Source organism: Notothenia rossii (assembly GCF_949606895.1).
Source record: "Notothenia rossii genome assembly, chromosome: 3".
In the NCBI taxonomy this organism is placed as follows: Eukaryota; Metazoa; Chordata; class Actinopteri; order Perciformes; family Nototheniidae; genus Notothenia; species Notothenia rossii.
The window spans coordinates 43293773-43313378 of record NC_136901.1 but is presented as its reverse complement, the minus strand read 5'-3'; the positions used below and the strand labels follow the sequence as shown (position 1 = coordinate 43313378).

Sequence of the window (19606 nt, the reverse complement as noted above, 5' to 3'; positions counted from 1 at the left end):
TTGTGCTAACTGACAGGTTGAAATTGTTGAGTTTTGATAAAAGTTTGGTATGGTTTACTGTGTCAAATGCTTTTCGCAGGTCAAGGAACACTGCTCCAACTATCCCTCCTTTGTCTACCTTAGCCTTGATTCCTTCCACTAAATAGCAGCATGCAGTCTCAGTAGAATAATTGGTCCTAAAACCAAACTGCATAGGATGGAGTAGGTTGTTGTAGCTTAAGTGTGATACCAGCTGCTCCGCGACTACTTTTTCAACTACTTTGGACACAACAGGTAGAATGCTGATGGGTCTATAGTTGCCTAGTTCTTTCTTGTCGCCACATTTAAAAATTGGTGTTAAAATCGCAGTTTTAAGAACTGATGGAAATGTATTTTCTTTTAATGATTGATTTGTAATATAGGTGATGGAGCTAGCTAAGTTCTTTTTATGTTTTTTTATAAATACTGTGTCTAGTCCCCTGTGATCTTTAGCCTTAGAATTTGATAAGGTGGAAATTATTTTATTCACTTTAGTCTCATTTGTACAGTTGAGTTTGAGCAATTTTGTATCGTCAGCTAATGTAAGAAGCGGTTCTGTTACATTGAAACTGTGTGCCAATTCTGAAACAGACTCAATAAAGAAAGTATTAAAATGGTTGGCCACGGCTAGGCTATCCTGTTGTAAGGTTCCGTTTATCATAAGCTCAGTATTATAATTTTTTGAGTGATCTTTTCCAATAAGTTTGTCAATGGTTTTCCATAGTTTTTGAGAATTCCCCTTTGCCTGTCGAATAGTATCTAAAAAGTAATTTCCCCTTGCCTTTCTTAATTGAACTGTAACTTTATTTCTAAGACTTTTGTATATCAAGCGATCTGTTTCTAGTCCCGATTTTAAAGGTTTCTTTAGAGCTACATCCCTTTTTTTCATTACTTCCCATAAAGCAGTGTTAAACCATGGTAACAGTTGTTTGCCAATACGATTTTGAGGCATTGCTTTTGTATATTTAGCTACGGTTTGTTTTAAAGTATGTTTCAAATTATCACAGGCCCCCTCACAATTTTCACCATATGTCAAATCAAACCAGTGAGTTTGCATTATTTCATTCTCCAGATTTCCCATGTCCCGCTTTGGGATGTACGAGATATATCTTTTACCCTTTGTTATATTGTTATTTTTGTAACTCAGCTTGGATAGCTTCCTGGCAACTAGAGTAAGGTTATGATCGGACATGCCAGTAACAAGATTGTATGTTTTTGAGATGCGATCCTTTTTGTTCGTAAAAATTAAATCCAACAATGTTTGTGATGATTTAGTAATTCTTGTTGCATTTTTAATTAATTGACTCATTTGAAATCTATCACTAATATCCTTTAATTTCTTCCTGCCTTTTTTGTCTAACCAGTTAATATTAAAATCACCCATTAAGATTGTTTCTTTACCATTACACTGTTTGAGAATACTAGTTAAATTATCATAAAAAACACTCTTTGCGGAGGTCGACATACAACAATTACATTAAAACACATTTCCTGAGATAGTGAGATAGTTATTCCCACACATTCAGTGGTATCACAGGATCATTTGATTTGTTTACTTTGCAGGCTTTTCTTAACATAAATCATATCACCCCCTCCCTTACCTTGATTACGATCTAGTCTATAAATGTTATATCCTGGGATATTAACAATATCCAACGGAATTGAAGGGTGTAGCCAGATTTCAGAAAGGCATAAATAATCAAGGTTTGAGTTTGTTAATAATTGCTCCAGTTGTTCCATTTTTGACGTCATGCTTCTGATATTTAAGTGTCCACCGAAAATGCCCTTAGGTTTGACATTTGAGTCCCATAACACCTTTGCATGATTTACAGTTTGAAACATTTTGGTGTCATGTTGTTTTGTCTTCAAATCGCTGCAAATAGTGCGCTGAAAGTTAGAGTGTCGTTTGCCACTGGGTGCATGAGATGATCGTTCAGAAGTGGTGACAGAGTTACCTTGTTGAATTGTATCATAAAGCTCCCCTTGGACTGGAGGAACAGGCACCGGTGTGTCGTTGATACGAAGCCTGGGTCCGCAGGTCAGATGCGGGATCTCTCCGGACAACGCACAGCTCTGCGTGGCTCGGGTCCAGCTGATTGAAGGGTCGCCAATCACAGCCGCAGCTCCACAACCGCAAGACGCCACCCCGGTCATCAGATGCGGGGTCTCTCCGGACAACGCACAGCTCTGCGCGGCTCGGGTCCAGCCGATCGAAGGGTCGCCAATCACAGCCGCAGCTCCACAACCGCATGATGGCACCCCGGTCATCGCCACGGAAACCGAGCCAGGAACAAAGTGCTTCGCGCCCGCCACTTGTTCACAGTGTATGAACGAAAGTGGAGCACCGTCGGTATGCGTCTGCTGAACATGACCAGGGCCCGGGTTTAGATGTATATCCCCGCTCAGAATCAGCATGACGCAGCAAAATCCAGCAAACCCTCCGTTTCCAGACATCAAGGTCCTGTTTCAATTGTGACCCGACTTGGGAAACTGAGCCACAGCCTGCCCGCTTCTGAGAATTGTGGAGTATATAATATATTGGCTCCATGAGTCGAGGAAGCCAGGCGGCTTCCCTGCACTCTCAGCACAGCATACCGAGCACACAGAGGCCGCAAACCAGGCGCTACACATAGGTAAGAGAGCAATCATCAGTATGTTTGTTATTAGAAGTCCAATATACATCGGATCACATTTCCATCTTACACCAGCCGACTGTGATGATTTGTGTATTCCTGCTTTACTTGGTCGACGGTCGTGAAGTTTCCTAGTGTGTTTTGTTTGGAAAGGTGGAAGAACAGCACCTGCCAAGCTGTGATCCACATCCGCCATTGCTTAACACAGGGGTCCCCAAACTTTTTTCTCTGGGGGCCACATTATCGTTCCTGACTGTGATGAGGGGCCGGGATCGATCATGTGGGCTGTATACTAGGCCACTGCCTGTTATAGCCATAATTTCTAGCACAAAAATAGTTCATCATTACAAGTGATTTGCAAAAGAAGTGAGTACTTCACATGTTTTTCAATTTGAAATACCACAGGTATTCCTTTTATTTTCTAATAACAACCATGTAAAAATAGCAAGGAAAGGTTAGAAAAACATGGTGATTGACAGTTTATGAGTGATACAATAGAAATGGTAGGCCTATATTACAGTGAGATGAGAAATCATCAAGACAAGAAACTTGGTGAACAATATATCAACTAACCAACTCTTATTTGTATATTCAGGTGAGATTTTTTTTGTTCAAGGTGAAAATGCAATGAGCACCCAAACACTTTTACAGCACAATTATCATCCCTTTGAAATAGGAGATTGAGATGAGGGGCAGTGCATAAAGAGGAGAAAGAGGAGAGAGAGGAGAGAGAGGAGAGAGAGGGAGAGAGAGAGACAACGATGGAGAGGCAGATGCTGAGAGAAGAGATTGGGAGGAGAGACTGAGCAGTAAACCCTCGGCAGGTTAAACTAGAAGAGAGTAACAGAATGGGAAGTCAGCAATATGTGCAGTAGGTGAACTGAATTGGTACTTGTAGCCAGGGTGGAAGGAAGGATGGATGGGCAGTGATCTTTGAGGTCAGCAGTTGCAGTCCCCTCTCTTGCTGCCTGGAAACCTGGCATAAAGGGATGACATTGGACACATTCAGTAAATTACATAAATATGCTGCCTGTTGTTCCTTGTGATGTGATTTTACAAATACAGTGTAGCATTATTCATTAAAATTCATTAAAAACATTAATCATATTTCATCAAAAAATCATAGTTCATGTTTACAGCCATATAAAATCGTAATAGTTAAAATCAGTATATTTACCATATCAGTGTGAACTGTGTGCTTGCTTCTGGCTGGTGAGAAGTCCGATGTCTGGGTGTAGCCTAGTGGTTGCCAGTCTCAAAGTTTGATGCAAATGTTCATCTGAGAGTCTGTTCCTCGTTGGATTTTTTATTTGCTTCATGCGGGAAAACGTCTGCTCGCAGGTGTAGGTGCTGCCAAAAACGGTACACATCTTCAGAGCATGTTGTTTAATGTTTGGGTAAGTGCCCTCTTGTAGCTCAGCATAGAACTCAAGGAGGTGGTCAGGCTTGAATGCGTCTTTAAGGACATCACAATTCTGCAGCTCGGCTAGTTCAAACTGAAGAGAGGGAAGTACGTCGTCAATGTCAGCAGCAAAGGGGTTCTGGAACAGACTTATGTCTTTGTTGTTGACATGAAGCTCGCGGAAGCGCACACTGAACTCTCGCTGCAGCATCTCCAGGGCATCTTTGCACTTCGCGACTGGGAAAGGGGCGGCTGGTTTCTCGGCGCAGTAGCTTTGGGTGGCAGGGAGATGTGTGAAGTCCAGCTTTTGGACCTGTCGCACAAGGAGCTGCAGTTTGACCTCGAATGCTTTTATGTGGGAATACATGTCACTGATGAGATTCCCTTTGCCTTGGAGCTGTAGGTTGAGGTGGTTCAACAGTTCAGTCACATCAGTTAAAAACGCGAGGTCCCATTTCCACTCCGGGTCGGTCAGCTCCCGTACCGTTTCACCTTTAGACTGGAGGAAGGTGTTGATTTCGGGCAGCAGGTCATAGACACGGCGCAATACTTTGCCTCGACTTAACCACCGGATTTCGGTGTAGTACAGCACATCCTGGTGAGCAGACCCCAGCTCGGAGAGAAAGGCCTGGAACTGCCTGTGTTTCAGCCCATTTTTCCGGATGTAGTTGACACAGTGCACAACCACCTTCATCACAGACGCCCACTTCAAAACTTTGCAGCACAGCGCTTGCTGGTGAATCAGGCAGTGGACTTGAATCGGTGGGGCGAGACCTCGTTCCTCGAACTCGCCGTTCAAGCGCCCTACTAGACCCCTCGTAGATCCGACCATGCTAGGCGCACCATCTGTAGTGACACCGGCAAAATTAGCCCATTGCAGACCAAGTTCGCCCATTGTTTTTGCACACTTCGACAAAAAGGTCTTCTCCAGTTGTTGTGCCTTTTAGGCTTCTCAGTGATGCCAGCTCCTCTGACACTTCAAAACGTGTGTTGACTCCACGAATAAAAATCAACAGTTGTGCCGTGTCCTGTACGTCATTACTTTCATCCATGGCTAAAGCAAAACACTTGAATTCTGCGGCTCTCTCTCTCAGTTGGTCAAACACGTTTCCCCCCATCTCCTCAATTCGTCTCGTCATCGTTTGTGCTGAGAGACTCACCCCACGGAAGGCATCTGTCTTCTCGGGACACACCTCCTCGGCCACAGCCAGCATCATGGCCTTCCCGAATTCTCCGTCTGTGAACGGCTTGCCGTGGGTAGCCAGTAGGTTAGCTACTTTGTAGCTAGCTCGGACAGCAGCCAGGTTGACCCGGGATTGACGAAGGAAGGCATCCTGTTGAACAGCTAGTCCGCCTTTCAGACGCCGAACCTTATCATCTCTCGCTAGCCCGCTCAAGCTAGCATACTCTCTGTGCCGGGTTTCGTGATGGCGGCGAAGGTTGAATTCTTTAAACACGGCCACATTTTCTTTACATATAATACAAATGGCACGGTCCTTCCATGGAACAAAAAAATAATCCTTGGTCCATTGTTCTTTAAAAACCCGACACTCTCTGTCAATTTTCCTCACTTTACTGCACGCCATTACACTGCTGTTCAACTGTAGCATAATATTTTCTGCGCATGACTTCGATCAGCTTGTAAGGTGGCGGAAATTCGGTCATAAACATACGTCATATAAATAATACAGACACACATATTAAATTATATAAAATATAAATGGTTAATAAAAAAATATTTTAGTGTTAAAAAAACAAGATACAAATGTAACAGATGTCAACCAGAACGTTACATAACGTTGCTTTTAAAGCGTGATAGAGGCGCTGGCGATCTGATTGACAGTTCCACTGTTTGGCTCATGGCCACTACCAGAGCCGCTCTGGCCACTACATACTGACGGCCTCGAGTTCTAATCTCAGGTGACGGAATGAACAGCGATTACCGCCCTCGTTTGGAGAGTCATGTTATTATTTCAAAAAACAAGTTGGACAACTAAAATAAAATATTTTAAAAAATATTTTATTATTTTTTATTTTTTTCTTCTTTGGGCCAGTTCAAATGGTGAGGTGCAGAGAGGTGGAGGGCCGGTCAAAGGGGCGTGGCGGGCCGTAGTCTGGGGAACCCTGGCTTAACACATTGAAGAACACATAATTGTTGAATGTTGCGTATCACCGTCTCTGACTGCGAGGAAAAGCCTGTAAATCATTGACAGGCTCATGCAGAGTATGAAGCAAATAGAGTAATGGGTAATTCATTTTTCTTCACCAAACTTCTTGATGGTTAATGTTATGCTTACTATTTTTTTCAACAGCAAGAGGCATTTTCTACAAAAGCTGTGTTGAATATTTAGTTTAGTTCAAATCTATCCGCTGAATTGTTATCTGAGTTTCAGTCTGAGTTTCTCGGTTTTTGAACATCTGAACTTTGGATTCAGTGTCTCGGTTACGGGTTATAAATTAATACATGGCAATAATATCAGTTGCGATGGACCTTTTATATGGTTTTATTGTGGCAACGGTTGAAAAACAGTTCTCTATTAAGGCAGATGAGATGTCTGATCTTTGAATGCAGGGCGCAGGACTTTCATTACATATAATTTGTTAAATGCTTTTATCCAAAGCGACATACATTCAGTACTGTGGACAATCCCCACAGAAGCAATTTGGGGTGAAGTGTCTCAGGGACACAACGACATGCTGACTGCAGTGGGGTTTGAACTTGCTATCCCCTGATCCGAAGTCCAGCACACTACTCACTGAGCCACTGCTTTCAGTTTGTATAACATCTGTCAGACTTTCTACTGGTGTGTGTGTGTGTGTGTGTGTGTGTGTGTGTGTGTGTGTGTGTGTGTGTGTGTGTGTGTGTGTGTGTGTGTGTGTGTGTGTGTGTGTGTGTGTGTGTGTGTGTGTGTGTGTGTGTGTGTGTGTGTGTGTGTGTGTGTGTGTGTGTGTGTGTGTGTGTGTGTGTGTGTGTGTGTGTGTGTGTGTGTGTGTGTGTGTGTGTGTGTGTGTGTGTGTGTGTGTGTGTGTGTGTGTGTGACTGGCAAAGACTGAACAATAAATTAATTGAGATGAAGCACATAAAAAGATAGCAGGATTTGTCGGAAGGGCTAGTTATGATTTCACCCTTGGCCAATACAATTATTTAAAGCCTTTGCAGTATCAACTGATTTGGCATATTACAAGCCAATGCACCTGCAGGATTCTTGCTTTTTTGGATTTGAATCTTCATGGTTGAGTGCACATATAATAAAGCGCTTTAAATAAAAGTGCCATAAAATGCCAATAAAATGTGATGTACTGTCACATAATAAACTCTGATGAGGCTGTGTGCATGGCCCTCCTGCTTGTGATGCAGAAACCCACCAGCAGGAGGTTCAGTTTGTGTGTTTGGTTTATGGATGGTATCCACTTGAATCTTCTTGTTTTGAGTTTTTTTCCTCATGATTTAATGCACTTATTATAGGTCGCTGTGGATAAAATGAACAGCTGAATAACAAAAATGTCCTTGACTGCTGGATGGAAGTGTTTCATTACCCAAAAAAATGAATAAGAAAAACATGATTTGTTCTTTAAAGAGCAACTTCCAGGTTAAAGACACCTGTGAATAAATGTCTAGGAAAATGATGAATACACTAGATTTTCTAAAAAATATACAGAAATATACACTACAGAGACATCTGGCGGGGTTTTTGTAAGACATTTTCACTTCCGCATAAAAAAGCCTCAGCACGTGACCTCCCGCGTGTGACGTAACATGGGGGAAACAAAAGGGAGAGCGGCCAGTGTAAGGTATGAATAAACATGGATCACAATGCTAGTTTCGACACAGAAGACACAGAAGAAGTTGAACATGAATATTCGAATGCATATGACGGACCACAACCTTATAATTATGAGCCTGCTAGGCGTCCAAGAGACCAGGAGCAGCCAAGGATTAGAACTGAGTGAACCTCACACTGAAATATAAAAAGAAGAAGAGGGGTGGTCTCTTCCTGTGTGGCTCACTAATGAAACGCCTTGTAGCTCAGACGCGTGTCATGGAAGGAAATACGTGTCAGTGGTGGGGTTAATATTAGAGGCTGAGGCCAAAAACTCTCATGTGAGAAAGACAAGTTTACGTCTTGATGTTTAGAACAGGCAAACAAAAAAAACTGCTGTACATTGAAAACATTGAGGTCAGAGTTTATTATCTGATGGAGATTTATTCAGATATACAAACATCCTGCCATTTTTTGCGTGACTTCTCAATCACACACAATACAATAAAGTCTGACAGATGTTCTAAAAAGGAAAAGTCCCGCCCCCTGCCCTAAAAGATCAAGGTCATCCTCCTTAATAGAGAAGTGCCTTTCAATTGTTAGCACAATAAAAATAAGCTGATATTCGCCTGGAACTTATTTCATTGCAGTGTATGATTTATAACCTGATAAGTGAGTCCAAAGTTCAGATAGGACGGACCGAGACGCTCAAACACTCAGATAACAATAGGGTGGATACATTTGAACTGTACTTGAATATATTACAAAGCTCTGGAAGAAATGTCTCTTGCTGTTACAGAGACTCTGAAAAAACTAAACAAAATATTGACGACTAAGAAACTCAGTGGAGCAAATTAATTAGGTGTTATTTAAATTTCCTGATACACTGCTGGAGCCTGTTAATGATTTACTGACTTTGACCTCGCAACACTCAACAGGTAAGTGGTCTTTGTCTAACATTGGATCTAAAATAGATTTAAACTTTGGAGAAAAAAGTGTGTCTGCATTTTGAGTTGTGCTCTCAGCCACAACTTCAGATTAGAACATATAACAAAACATGTTTAATATGTTTGTGTCGAAGTGAAAGCTGCATCCAGATTCAAACTGTGTTACTGATTTATGATTTCTGCAGTTCTGAAATGTTTCATGAATTGTTAACCTTTAGCCGTACTTACAGATCAACTGTTGGTCATAGCAAAAACCGGTTATTGTCGACAGAGTCTGAAAATGTACCGGAGATATTGGACTAACCCTACTGTTACTAAGATATTCAACAAATGAAGGAAATATATTTCAATGCACTTTGGTTTGCTTTAAAGTCTTAAGCTACTTTAGTGAAATTGTAATGTGATTTTTTTGCTGAACGTTGCTAAAACAGATACATAATGACTTGACTCTGTTAATATTGGTGTATTGATTTATTTCCACAGAGGTATAAATGACAGAAAAGCGAAGCTTTGAGTAGGGTGTGTTTGAAACAGAGTTCATAATATGAGGAAACATTGCATGTGTGTAATTATAAGCAGAGCACAGAAGATGGCAGCAACGTTTTATTTTTCATTTATTGGAGCTTCCAGCACTAATGGCCGAATTGAAATGACTATCAGCATTTTTCCAAGTTTTAACTATTTACAATATGTTTTCACCTGGAAGTTCACACTGTTCTCTTTTCTCTGTTCACTTCCAGCGCTCCATGATGCTTTTCCACGCAGACGGAAAGCCCCTTAAAACTCATCTCAGAACTCTCAGCGTTTTGGTTTTCCTTCTTCTCCTAAAACACCACTGTAGAGGTAATTCACACAAATACAAGCCTCAAAAGACAATTTGAAAGAGGATGGAGGAATTTATGTTTGGCATTATTGGGCAAATATTCAGTTCAGTCAGACAATTCACGTTTGAAATGTTTATTAGCAGGATCTTATAGTTTGATTTGGCATCTAGGCTCCGGCCTCATCACTGCAAATCTACTAATCTACTCGTAAATATTTTTTATATATTATTATTTTTTTTAATTTTTTTTATATATTATTGTGAACGTTCCAGCTCACGATAGGGATACAAAATGACAGATGGAAAAAGGTTGGTGGGAAAACAAGCAGGGTTAATTTCCAACTGAGCACAAAAAGGGGTACACATGAGCACCGGTCCGCTCCTATATTTCTGGAGGTGGCCTGGAGAGTGACGGTCTTCCTCTCAGGACCCAGTCTACTGCAAGAGACCAGTATCAGGTTACCAGCACGCTTTTTACTGAGAGCATATTGACCTGATTCAGATCAGCTGTCTCCGGCTGAGCCACTCCCATCGCTCCAGCAGCTGGCGCCCTAACCACACCTCGCTGCCACAATTATATATCTACTGAGACTGCTCTGTATAGGCCTGCGACCAGCCACAACTTGTGAAATTCTCATTGATTAGTCTACAGTCCAACGCCAAGACTTTCTAAATCCTGAATACAGAGCCTAGAGGTTCAAAAGTCTGTAAGGCTTCTTGAATTCCAATATATGGATTTATTTTCCCAAAGGCGCCAAACGTATGTCTATGATAAGTCAATAGTGTGGGGAGACCACTCGAGCTACCATCATGTATGCCCGTGTGATTTCTTTCTATCACGCATGTTAATAAAAACACCTAATTATGTTTTGATTCAAGTACAAATACATACACAATGATTGATCTTTGTTTATTTCTAACCTTAATTGGAAGAGAACGTTTTTACTTCCTTTATCTTCGCAGGTGAGTCTCAGCTGACTGGCTCACCTCAGCCAGTAATAGCAAACCTTGGCGGTGACATCATTTTGCCGTGTTATTTGGTGCCAGTGCTAAATGTTGCCGATTTCACGTTGGAGTGGACGAGGCCCGACATGGACCCCAGATTTGTCCATGTGATGCGGCTTGGTCACGAGATGGTGGATAAAAAACATGAATTATTCAAGGGAAGAACTTCAATGTTCACCGATGAGCTGAAGAACGGAAACATTTCCCTGAAACTCTCCAACGTACAACTCTCCGATCAGGGGAAATACAGATGTTTCATTCCAGAACTGGACCGGCAAGCTTTTGTTCAACTAGTTTGTGGTAAGTGAGCAATGTATGTGTTCATGGTGCATATTTACCAAGTCCCTACTTTTACCTCTAGGAAAGGATTGTAGTTATAGTATCTCCGTGTTTTCAGACACTCTAAATATGTAATACTGTCGTTTATTTTGTTTGCCTTAGCCTACTGCATGTTCTAGTGAGAGTTTGAAGATAACAGTATCGGATTATAGTTACGTGTTTCAAAAGAAAAAAGTGTGGAGACTTTCTGCTATCTTGATTTTGATATGTGGAAGTTGTTCCACCATTTTGGAGCCAGCAACAGGACTGTTTCAGATGTAGGGTGACAAGGTCCATCTCACAGTGACGAGCCCATTGGATTCTTACATGAGGAGCTGGATAGAAATAGAAATTAGGCTGTACATTTCTCGAAGATTGTAACAATAATGTCTGTTTCTGTGGCATCTCCTCACCTGCTATCAGATATCAAATAATACTAGGGATGTAACGATATACCGAATATCGCGGTATCGCGGTAAATAAACTTCCCAATACCGTCGTGAGACTGACAAAATCTACCGCGATTTTCAAAAAAAATTAATTAAAAAAATATATATTATTTTTTGTAAACACTTTTTTTTTTTTAAACCTTTATTTAACCAGGTGGTCCCATTGAGATCATCGATCTCTTTTTCAAGAGATACCTGTCTAACATGGCAGCAAGTAGGTTACAACATGAAAATAAAACAACAGATAACACAAAAGGACATCGTATTTACAGGGCTACATTTAAACACCTAGAGACATTGACAAGTATCAACCATATATTTATATCTCGCCCTGTCAATAAGCCTGGCGTTAGACTTTTTCGCTGTCCGTCATTTCGACAGACAGGATCATAAAATATCCGTCATAATTCCTTATTACCCGTCGGGTCTGAAAAGTTCACGATAGAGCATGCTCGTGAACTGTCAGCGGGGGGGGGGGGGGGGGGGGGCGGTGTTATGCCGTGTGTGCATGCACCTTGCGCGACGCGCACAGCGTAAAGCAAGACCTCCCAGACATGTATTGATCTGTACGGCAAAGTACGGTTTGGAAACTATATCATTTCCTTTTGGAGGGCATGCATAACACGGCATAACACCAGAGCCTCGCTGCGGGGAAACGTTGGTGCTGTTCCGAGTTTGTTCTAATCTGTCAAAATGACAGACTGCTTTCAGATTTTTCCGTCATTGTTAAATAAAATATTCGGTTAACGCGACCACTGCTGTCCCAGCAACATCAGTACCAAGCGAGAGAGTTTTTTCCAGAGCAGGGGATATTGTAAATGCCCAAACATCCCAGCTTATAAATACCTGGAAATGTGGACATTCTCATATTCCTAAAAACCGGTCTGATGATGCTGAGTGAGTGACTAGTGAGTTTGAGTTGAGTTACTTGAAAAACTAAAGTGAAACTTGATTTATTTTATTGCAGGGTCTGATTATTAAATGTCCTTGTTTATTTGTGAGATGCAGTGGCATAAAGAAAATGCTTACTTTGTTTGGTAGTACTAGTAGGTACAAAAACACTGGTTTTCTTGTTCCAGTCTGTTACTGTCACTTTGTTTTTGACACTTTAAAATACTGCTATCCTACAAAAATGCTGTAAAAATCAGATTTATTATGTAATAAAAAAAACTTTTCCGAGTAAAAAAATGTTTTATTGAAAAAAAAATTCAGATATCTTTATTCTTCTTCCCTTTATTATTCAATATCGCGATAAATACCGTACCGTGGGCTTGTTATCGCGATATTATCGTACCGTGAGTTTTTGGTATCGTTACATCCCTAAATAATACTCGTCTTCCTTTTGTTTTCAGCATCCAGTCCTGCCTCTCCGCCTGTCATCAGTTTATCAGGGCTGGACGGTCAGAGCAGAGGATTGGTGTTGCAGTGTGAGTCTGCAGGCTGGTATCAGCAGCCTGAGGTGTTGTGGCTGGACGCTGAGGGAAAGCTCCTCTCTGCTGGACCTCCAGAGACAGTCAGAGGTCCTGATGACCTCTATACTGTCAGCAGCAGAGTGACTGTGGAGAAGAGACCCAGCAAGAGCTTCACTTGCAGAGTCCAGCGCCGCAACACCAACCACATCACACAGACACACTTCAGCATTTCAGGTAGACTAAATATAAATTATTTAAAACAACCACTGTTTTAGTCTCCAATGGCTGATGTCCTTGTTTACATAAATGCTGTGATGTTCTGTGTTTTATCATTTCAGATGATTTCTTTAAGCTCCAGTCCAGTTCTTCTTCCCACATTATTGGACTGGCTGTCAGTTTGGCAGTTTGCATTCTGTTAATGTTGGCGGTTTCTTTCTTCTTTTTGTGGAAGCAGAGACAAAACATATTCAGTAGGTGACTTGTTCATTTCATTACTTTTAATTTGTCAAATTATAATCAAATGGTTTATGGTTAAGTGATATGTTTCAGTTGTGTTGATTAAAGTTAAATTGATCACAATCTAAGTGTCTTAGATAAATACATTTCTTAAATACGTTGGTCTTGTTTCACACAGATACCATAAGAAACCCTTCAGAATGCTTTAAAACGAATAAAACAAAAGATCAGATTTCCACTGATGAAGAAAAAGGGAAGCTTACGACACCTGAAACTGTGCCAATGGAGACTTTGAAGGATAAAGGAGAAGAACTGAGCAAACAGGTAAGTAAAGAAACAGGACACCACTTTGGTAAATGGAGATAAACTGACTGAGGTCAAGATTGATCTAAGCATACAAATGATTAACATTGAGACACAGGACCTGTTGTTGGACTCCATGACTAACTGAGTCTGTTGAGATCTCTAGTCTAGTTCTAGTAAGATCAAACAACTGTCAATATGTGAATGTTTTAGGTGTCCTAGTTCACTGAGGGGTGAACCCTACATTATTTTGATGATATTGTTATCTGCAATATACAAGTATCCACATTTATATTAGCATGAATACAAGATTGGTTATCTCCATGTTTGCAGTCTTTGTCTGTTTCTTTGTTTAACAAAGCAAGACTCTGTGTCATTTCAATCACGAGAGACTTCATTTTGTTTAAGTCTTTGATGATTAGACCCCCGTCCTGAAATCGTATATATCACACATTAGCTGTACACTTTACGAATATAATAGTTTTTTATGGACAACTTTACCATTCAATCTCGTCCAACTGATCATTGCTGCTGTCACTCCTCGGCTCTTGGTAGTTCAGTCATTTATCAAACCTGGCAAGTCCGGGCTTCCTGGCAGCTGTCAATCAAAGTCCAGTGGCTCCGCCCCAAAGTGTTGGTGAGGCTGACACTCCCACGAGCGAGCGCATAGCCGCTCGCAGGGGTTTCATCTGCGTGCGAGGGTCATTTTATGCTCGTGTAAAAGCACATTTTCCGCTCGTGAGTAGCTTGTTTTGCGCGCTAGAATATTGACCCAAATCTGACTCCATACTTGCCTACCTGTATTCGGAACTCGACTTCCCTCCCTGCCCTTTCTCGGATTTGTTTGCCTTACTGCTGGATTTGCTGGTTTTTACCCTGCCTGTCCCTTACCTGATTAAACTGAACATTTCTGAACACTGCTTGCATCTGTGTCGTGCTATTGGGTTCTGATCTGTACCTGTGAGCGTGGCACACAGAGCTTGAGGACTAATCACGGGGTTTGTCGATCAACGCGGAACGATAGCTGAGGACTCTGGGTAGTGTAGTGTCTTCGGCCATCCTAAACTCTGAAAAAATATTTGTTTCTCCGAATCGAAGGGGAAAAATACAAAAGCATTGCACACAATTTAAACCAATCAATGTTTTGTAATCAACAAGGATAATCTGGTGTTTTTGAGTTGATGAGTAGTGCAGATATCACTGTAAAATCAATCGACAGTAAGGAGAATACTTACTTCCGGGTGTAAAATCCTCCATTATCCAATGGGAATGGACGCTCACATTGCCTTTAACTGCCGCCGACATGGACCGATGCGGTGCTTCCCTGAGCGTCAAATACCGCCGCTGGGAATACATTGCAATCAGTTGAAAGCTCTTTCCGTCCCTTTATGAAGCTGAAGGAGCCTCGGCGCGTCACAACTGCACGGGACCCTGACCAAGCGTTGCTCCTGGACGTTCAGGGAGTGAGACTGTGTTGGTTTATGAGGTCTTTGGATTAGCTGTCCTGGATATGATGAAAGGAGGTGGATGGGGAGGAGGCAGCAGTATTAACACCTGAAATCACAGCTGACTGCAGGAGAGAGGAGAACCATTTTAAAGTTTGGCTGCAGCACGGTGATTGGCTGCTGGAGATTGAGGTGAAATATAATCGGTTAAAGAGAACGCCCGTGATGAGCTGATTATATGCAGCTAAGGAGTGAATGTATATATACCCAGTCTTACCCAGATGCCATAAAACAGGTGTCATATTAATTTGTTTTTGTGCAGTTAAAGAGCCTTGAATCATATAGAACTTCTCACATCACAAATAAAACAAACAGCTGAATGTATTTTTCTGAATCATCTCTCTGATTGTAATTGAACCTAACATCTGTCTTTGTCCATGAGAGAAAATCTGAGACACCAAACAACTCAAACTGAAAGTGACACTGTGAGCGTATTTATTTAGTTTTCACTTAGACCATGATATAATGTAAACTAAATAAAGTTCAAATGTCTTTATCTCTCTTTACAACTCAGCTTGAGAAGCAGCTCCAGGAGGAGAAGACGAGAAGAGAGGAAGCTGAGAAAGAAGTGAAGGACCTAAAGAAAGAGGTGGAGAGCAAGGCTCAAACACACACACACACACACACACATACATACATACACACACACACACACACACACACACACACACACACACACACACACACACACACACACACACACACACACACACACACACACACACACACACACACACACACACACACACACACACACACACACACACACACACACACACACACACACACACACACACACACACACACACATATATATATTACTTACTAAACTAAGCTAAATGACTGTGTGTTTTGTTTCTCGAGTTCAACTGTAAGGCAGTAAAAGTATTTATTGTTCCCTTGAAAGAAAATATGATGCAGAACAGGAACTAGTTTTAATCCAGACCAGGATGTTATATTCATTCAAATTAAGTTAAAATGTCTTTATCACTCTTTAAATCTCAGTTTGAGAAGAACATGACAGTTTGTTTTGTTTCTCTCTCAGGCAAACACCGGATTTAATATTGAGGTCGACCAACAACGTGAATATATCCGTCTCATAAACACTTCCACTTAGGTAATGTGGTTTGGGTGGATGACCTCTGTATAAGTACTTTAAGTGTGAACAATATTTGTATGTGCTATTTCCCCCTCTATGAACATAGCAGCCTGTCCTCCTACAAAAAACGACCATATAGGCCGATTGTTCATGCCCTCATTACGACCCAGAGACACGTTTTAAAGTGTATGTTGTTTCTTACACGACCATTAGAGGTGCTCCAGTGGTCGTGTAAGAAACAACATGCTTCCGGCCCGTTCATTGCAAACGCTCCGGAGGGACGTTTATTCACAAATAACCCTCTCTGGAAAATCCTAAATTGTAGAATAGTTTGGCCATTCAAATGATTTTTGATTAGATTTCTAGCGTGAAGTGTATTTTGTACTTTTAGGATCCACGTCCAGTTGATGTGTAGGATCTATAGTTTGATAGATATTACGAAGATGATTTGAGGTCTCGTCAGGATAACATGTATGCAGCTTCCATGTAAAGTTAGCGTGGGTGAAAACAGTTTTTCCGGTCTCGAAATTTTCATAATAAAACCGGATATATTCCCCTCACTGTCAAATGATTACACAGTGATATCTGCATTACTCATCCACTAAAAAAAATCAGTTTATCTTTGTGAATTACACTGATTAGTTTAAATTGTGTACAATGCTTTTGTGTTTTTAACCTTCGATTCAGAGAAACAAATAGTTTTTGGGGAATTTAGACACTACACTCATATTTATCTGTGGATAACCCCAACGTTTTTTTCTTATTCAAAAGAAGACCTTAACTTAAAGTATTCTTTAATGTTGAAATAAAGCCTTATTAGTTTGTCTGTTGTTCACATCCTCCTGTTGATGTCTTTGGACGTCCTGCACTAAACTGTTTTATTGTAGAGATCACTACAGTATCTTCTTGATATGTCCAATTTTGTATGTAGGCTACTCTTAATATTTAAATGTTTTCATCACATAAAACTTATTCAACAACAACATTAAATGGCGCGGGTTAAAAGACCAGTGGTGTAGTTAATAAAACATAATAATATCAAACATAATACGACTATTAACTTTATTGTGAAATTAAAACAGAACGGTAAAGGAAAATACAGTTTCAGTCTCTTGATTTGAAGCTTATGCATTGTACCATGAACCTGTATGGACCTGTAACAGTCAACTGCCTGAGGAGTTGGAAAGGTAGTTCTGTAAATAATATCTTTAAAAACTACAAAAAAATCCCTTTCTATCAGCTGTGCACAGTTATGGTGTAAATACAGCCTATCTACCAATTGGATCAAATATAAAAGTCAGCCGAATTAGTGTTGATACTGCGAAGAGACGTATTGTGTGAAAATAAATGCAAGATGTTGTTTAATTGTTGATATATTTATGATCCACGTCACATATTCAGTTTTGGCGGCAGTTATTCAAGTTTGTCCAGAAGTCTTCTGATCAGGGCTCTATAAATAAATATCTACGGCAGATATGTAATATTTAATGCAGCCGAACCGTGTATAAGAATGCCGTTATGTGATGACTTCCAAAGAGAAAAGCAAGAACACTCGGAATAAAGTATTATTTTATTTTAAAAAAATGTTTTTCCGATTTCATATTGCATAAACACCACATCCCGGCATGCATTGCGGCAAAATCAATCAATGTTTTAGCCTATCAAAAAACCTCTGAAAAAAGAAAGGTGTCTCTCAGAATCTAAAGAGAAAAACCTATGGTAAAAACACAAAAGCATTGTACACAATTTAAACTAATAGATATTGTATAATTAACAAGGATAAACTGATGTTTTTTAGTTGATGAGTACTGCAGATATCACTGTTAAATCATTTGATCATTGGTTTTATTATGAAAACGTCGAGACCGGAAATACTGCCGCATACCTCAAATCATCCTCGTAATATCTATCAAACTATAGATCCTACATATCGACTGGACTTGGATTCTAAAAGTACAATATACACTTCTCGCTAGAAATCTAATAAAAAAGCGTTTTAATGGCCAAACTATCCTACAATTTAGGATTTTACAGAGAGGGTTATTCGTGAATAAACGACCATCTGTAACGTTTGCATTCAACGGGAGCACTAGAGGGCGAACACTATAAAACTTAATTATAGGATGTATTAAGCGCTTGAACAATCGGCCCACTTGGTCGTATGAGTTGGAGGACTTGTTGGAACATAGAGGATTTACCTGTGATATTAAAAGATTAGGGTTTCTCTCTCTCGTCCTCCCTCCAAAACCGGATTTTATCTCTTGCAGGTCAAACAGCTGGGAGACTGGAAGTTAACTCTGCAAGTCAACAACAAAAAAAAGAAAAACAGACACACATTTGATGAATCTTTAACACTCAAGGCTGGAGAAACTGTCACTGTGAGTTGCATTTTAAATTTTTGTTGAAAGATTTGTAAGTCTCCTTTTTTCAACACTGAATTTAATATATTCCAGGTCTAAAAACACATAGTATTTTTTTTTTTTTTTTTTTTCATCATTTAATGATTCCGTCTGATGAGTGTGAACTTGTATTTTACAGATCTGGGTACCAATGTCTGATCCCGGTTATCCTCCCAATGACCTGGTGTGGGAGAGTCTGAGGCCCTGGATCTCTGGAGATATACTGTGGTTCCGCCTCTACAACAAACAGAGGGTGATACAACATCAACTCCGTATGAAATCCCCTGAAAGACAATAACCAACCCCTTCTTTTCTGCTCATATTATTTTCCTTTAGCTGATCTTACTCTATTTTTATTAAAAGTTGCAAATAAGCTCCTGCTCATCATCTACATAGCAACACAAGTAGATTTGCGACTTTTGATGCTCTTGTCCGATGCCTCATGAAAAAGATGTGCAACGTCTCTGAACAGATTTATCACCAACAGGAAAGAGTCATAAGAGAAGTTACCACGTTATAAACAATATACACATCATAAACATCATACATCAGGAACAACATGACAGTAGTGATGCTCAAACTAACTTTTCACTTTTATTATTCTGGTATTTCAACCATTCAAAACATATTTTTCTTAAAATGTGTTGAACATATCTTTATTTTATATATTGTTATAAAAAAATACTTTTCTTCAGTCAAAACATTCTTATGAAAGGTGAGAATATGGAAATTAACGAAATAAAAGGTTTTGAGTTTACTGGATTTGAAATGTATACGATCATTACAGAACTTATGAATCATGTATTGTTGTCATTGTGTACGTTAAAACTATAATACAGCACTATATTTTCTGCTATGAAGATATAATCAATTTCAAATTGTATTTTAATTTGAAAAGTTCAGATGCTGATGTACAGTTTTGATATTTTCTTTTGGAAATACCAACTTTCAAATATGTTTTTGTATACATGTCCCGTCAGTTAAATTAACAATATATTAAAACTACCATTTTGTATTTGTAAATTGATTTGTGAGTTGTTGACCCCTTCAGTTACCCAATAAAACCATACACGTTT

The 19606-nt window shown here is 40.1% G+C and overlaps 3 protein-coding genes across 7 annotated transcripts in view; 1 reads left to right on the top strand and 2 right to left on the bottom strand.

The window, feature by feature from the left end:
- Positions 1 to 2472, bottom strand: part of LOC307031827 (Fc receptor-like A) — a gene marked incomplete at its 5' end in the record, with an annotated part of 23755 nt that extends 21283 nt beyond the window's left edge. For 3 of the 4 annotated variants that reach the window (XM_079669274.1, XM_079669275.1, XM_079669276.1), the window contains one exon: positions 1974 to 2472. In XM_079669274.1, coding sequence (XP_079525400.1) covers positions 1974 to 2472 — 499 coding nt within the window. The remainder of the gene's footprint in view (positions 1 to 1973) is intronic. The other variant, XM_079669277.1, reaches the window with a different exon arrangement.
- LOC307031830 (butyrophilin subfamily 3 member A2-like) lies at positions 2178 to 19606 on the top strand. Of its 2 annotated transcripts, none has more exons than XM_079669287.1 (10): positions 2178 to 2651; positions 9502 to 9604; positions 10548 to 10889; positions 12709 to 13002; positions 13107 to 13238; positions 13403 to 13548; positions 15547 to 15621; positions 16078 to 16149; positions 18399 to 18509; positions 18670 to 19606. In XM_079669287.1, the coding sequence occupies exons 2-8, from the start codon at positions 9508 to 9510 to the stop codon at positions 16147 to 16149; spliced, it is 1158 nt and encodes a 385-aa protein (XP_079525413.1). In that variant the 5' UTR covers positions 2178 to 2651; positions 9502 to 9507; the 3' UTR covers positions 18399 to 18509; positions 18670 to 19606. The 2 variants fall into 2 exon arrangements, with proteins under 2 accessions (XP_079525413.1, XP_079525412.1); XM_079669286.1 differs by lacking the exon at positions 2178 to 2651 and adding an exon at positions 8507 to 8752.
- On the bottom strand, positions 3021 to 4934 carry LOC307034420 (general transcription factor II-I repeat domain-containing protein 2A-like). Its single transcript, XM_079673269.1, has 2 exons — positions 3829 to 4934; positions 3021 to 3627 (listed from the first exon to the last, which is right to left on the bottom strand). The coding sequence occupies exon 1, from the start codon at positions 4883 to 4885 to the stop codon at positions 3833 to 3835; it is 1053 nt and encodes a 350-aa protein (XP_079529395.1). The 5' UTR covers positions 4886 to 4934; the 3' UTR covers positions 3021 to 3627; positions 3829 to 3832.

Excerpts from the sequence above, each read along its gene's own strand:
- LOC307034420 (XM_079673269.1), bottom strand. The coding sequence starts at position 4,885 with ATGGTCGGATCTACGAGGGGTCTAGTAGGGCGCTTGAACGGCGAGTTC.
- LOC307031830 (XM_079669287.1), top strand. The coding sequence starts at position 9,508 with ATGATGCTTTTCCACGCAGACGGAAAGCCCCTTAAAACTCATCTCAGA. Across the intron at positions 10,890-12,708 it reads TTTTGTTCAACTAGTTTGTG|CATCCAGTCCTGCCTCTCCG; the intron begins GTAAGTGAGCAA and ends TTTTGTTTTCAG. Across the intron at positions 13,549-15,546 it reads GAGAAGAACTGAGCAAACAG|CTTGAGAAGCAGCTCCAGGA; the intron begins GTAAGTAAAGAA and ends TTTACAACTCAG.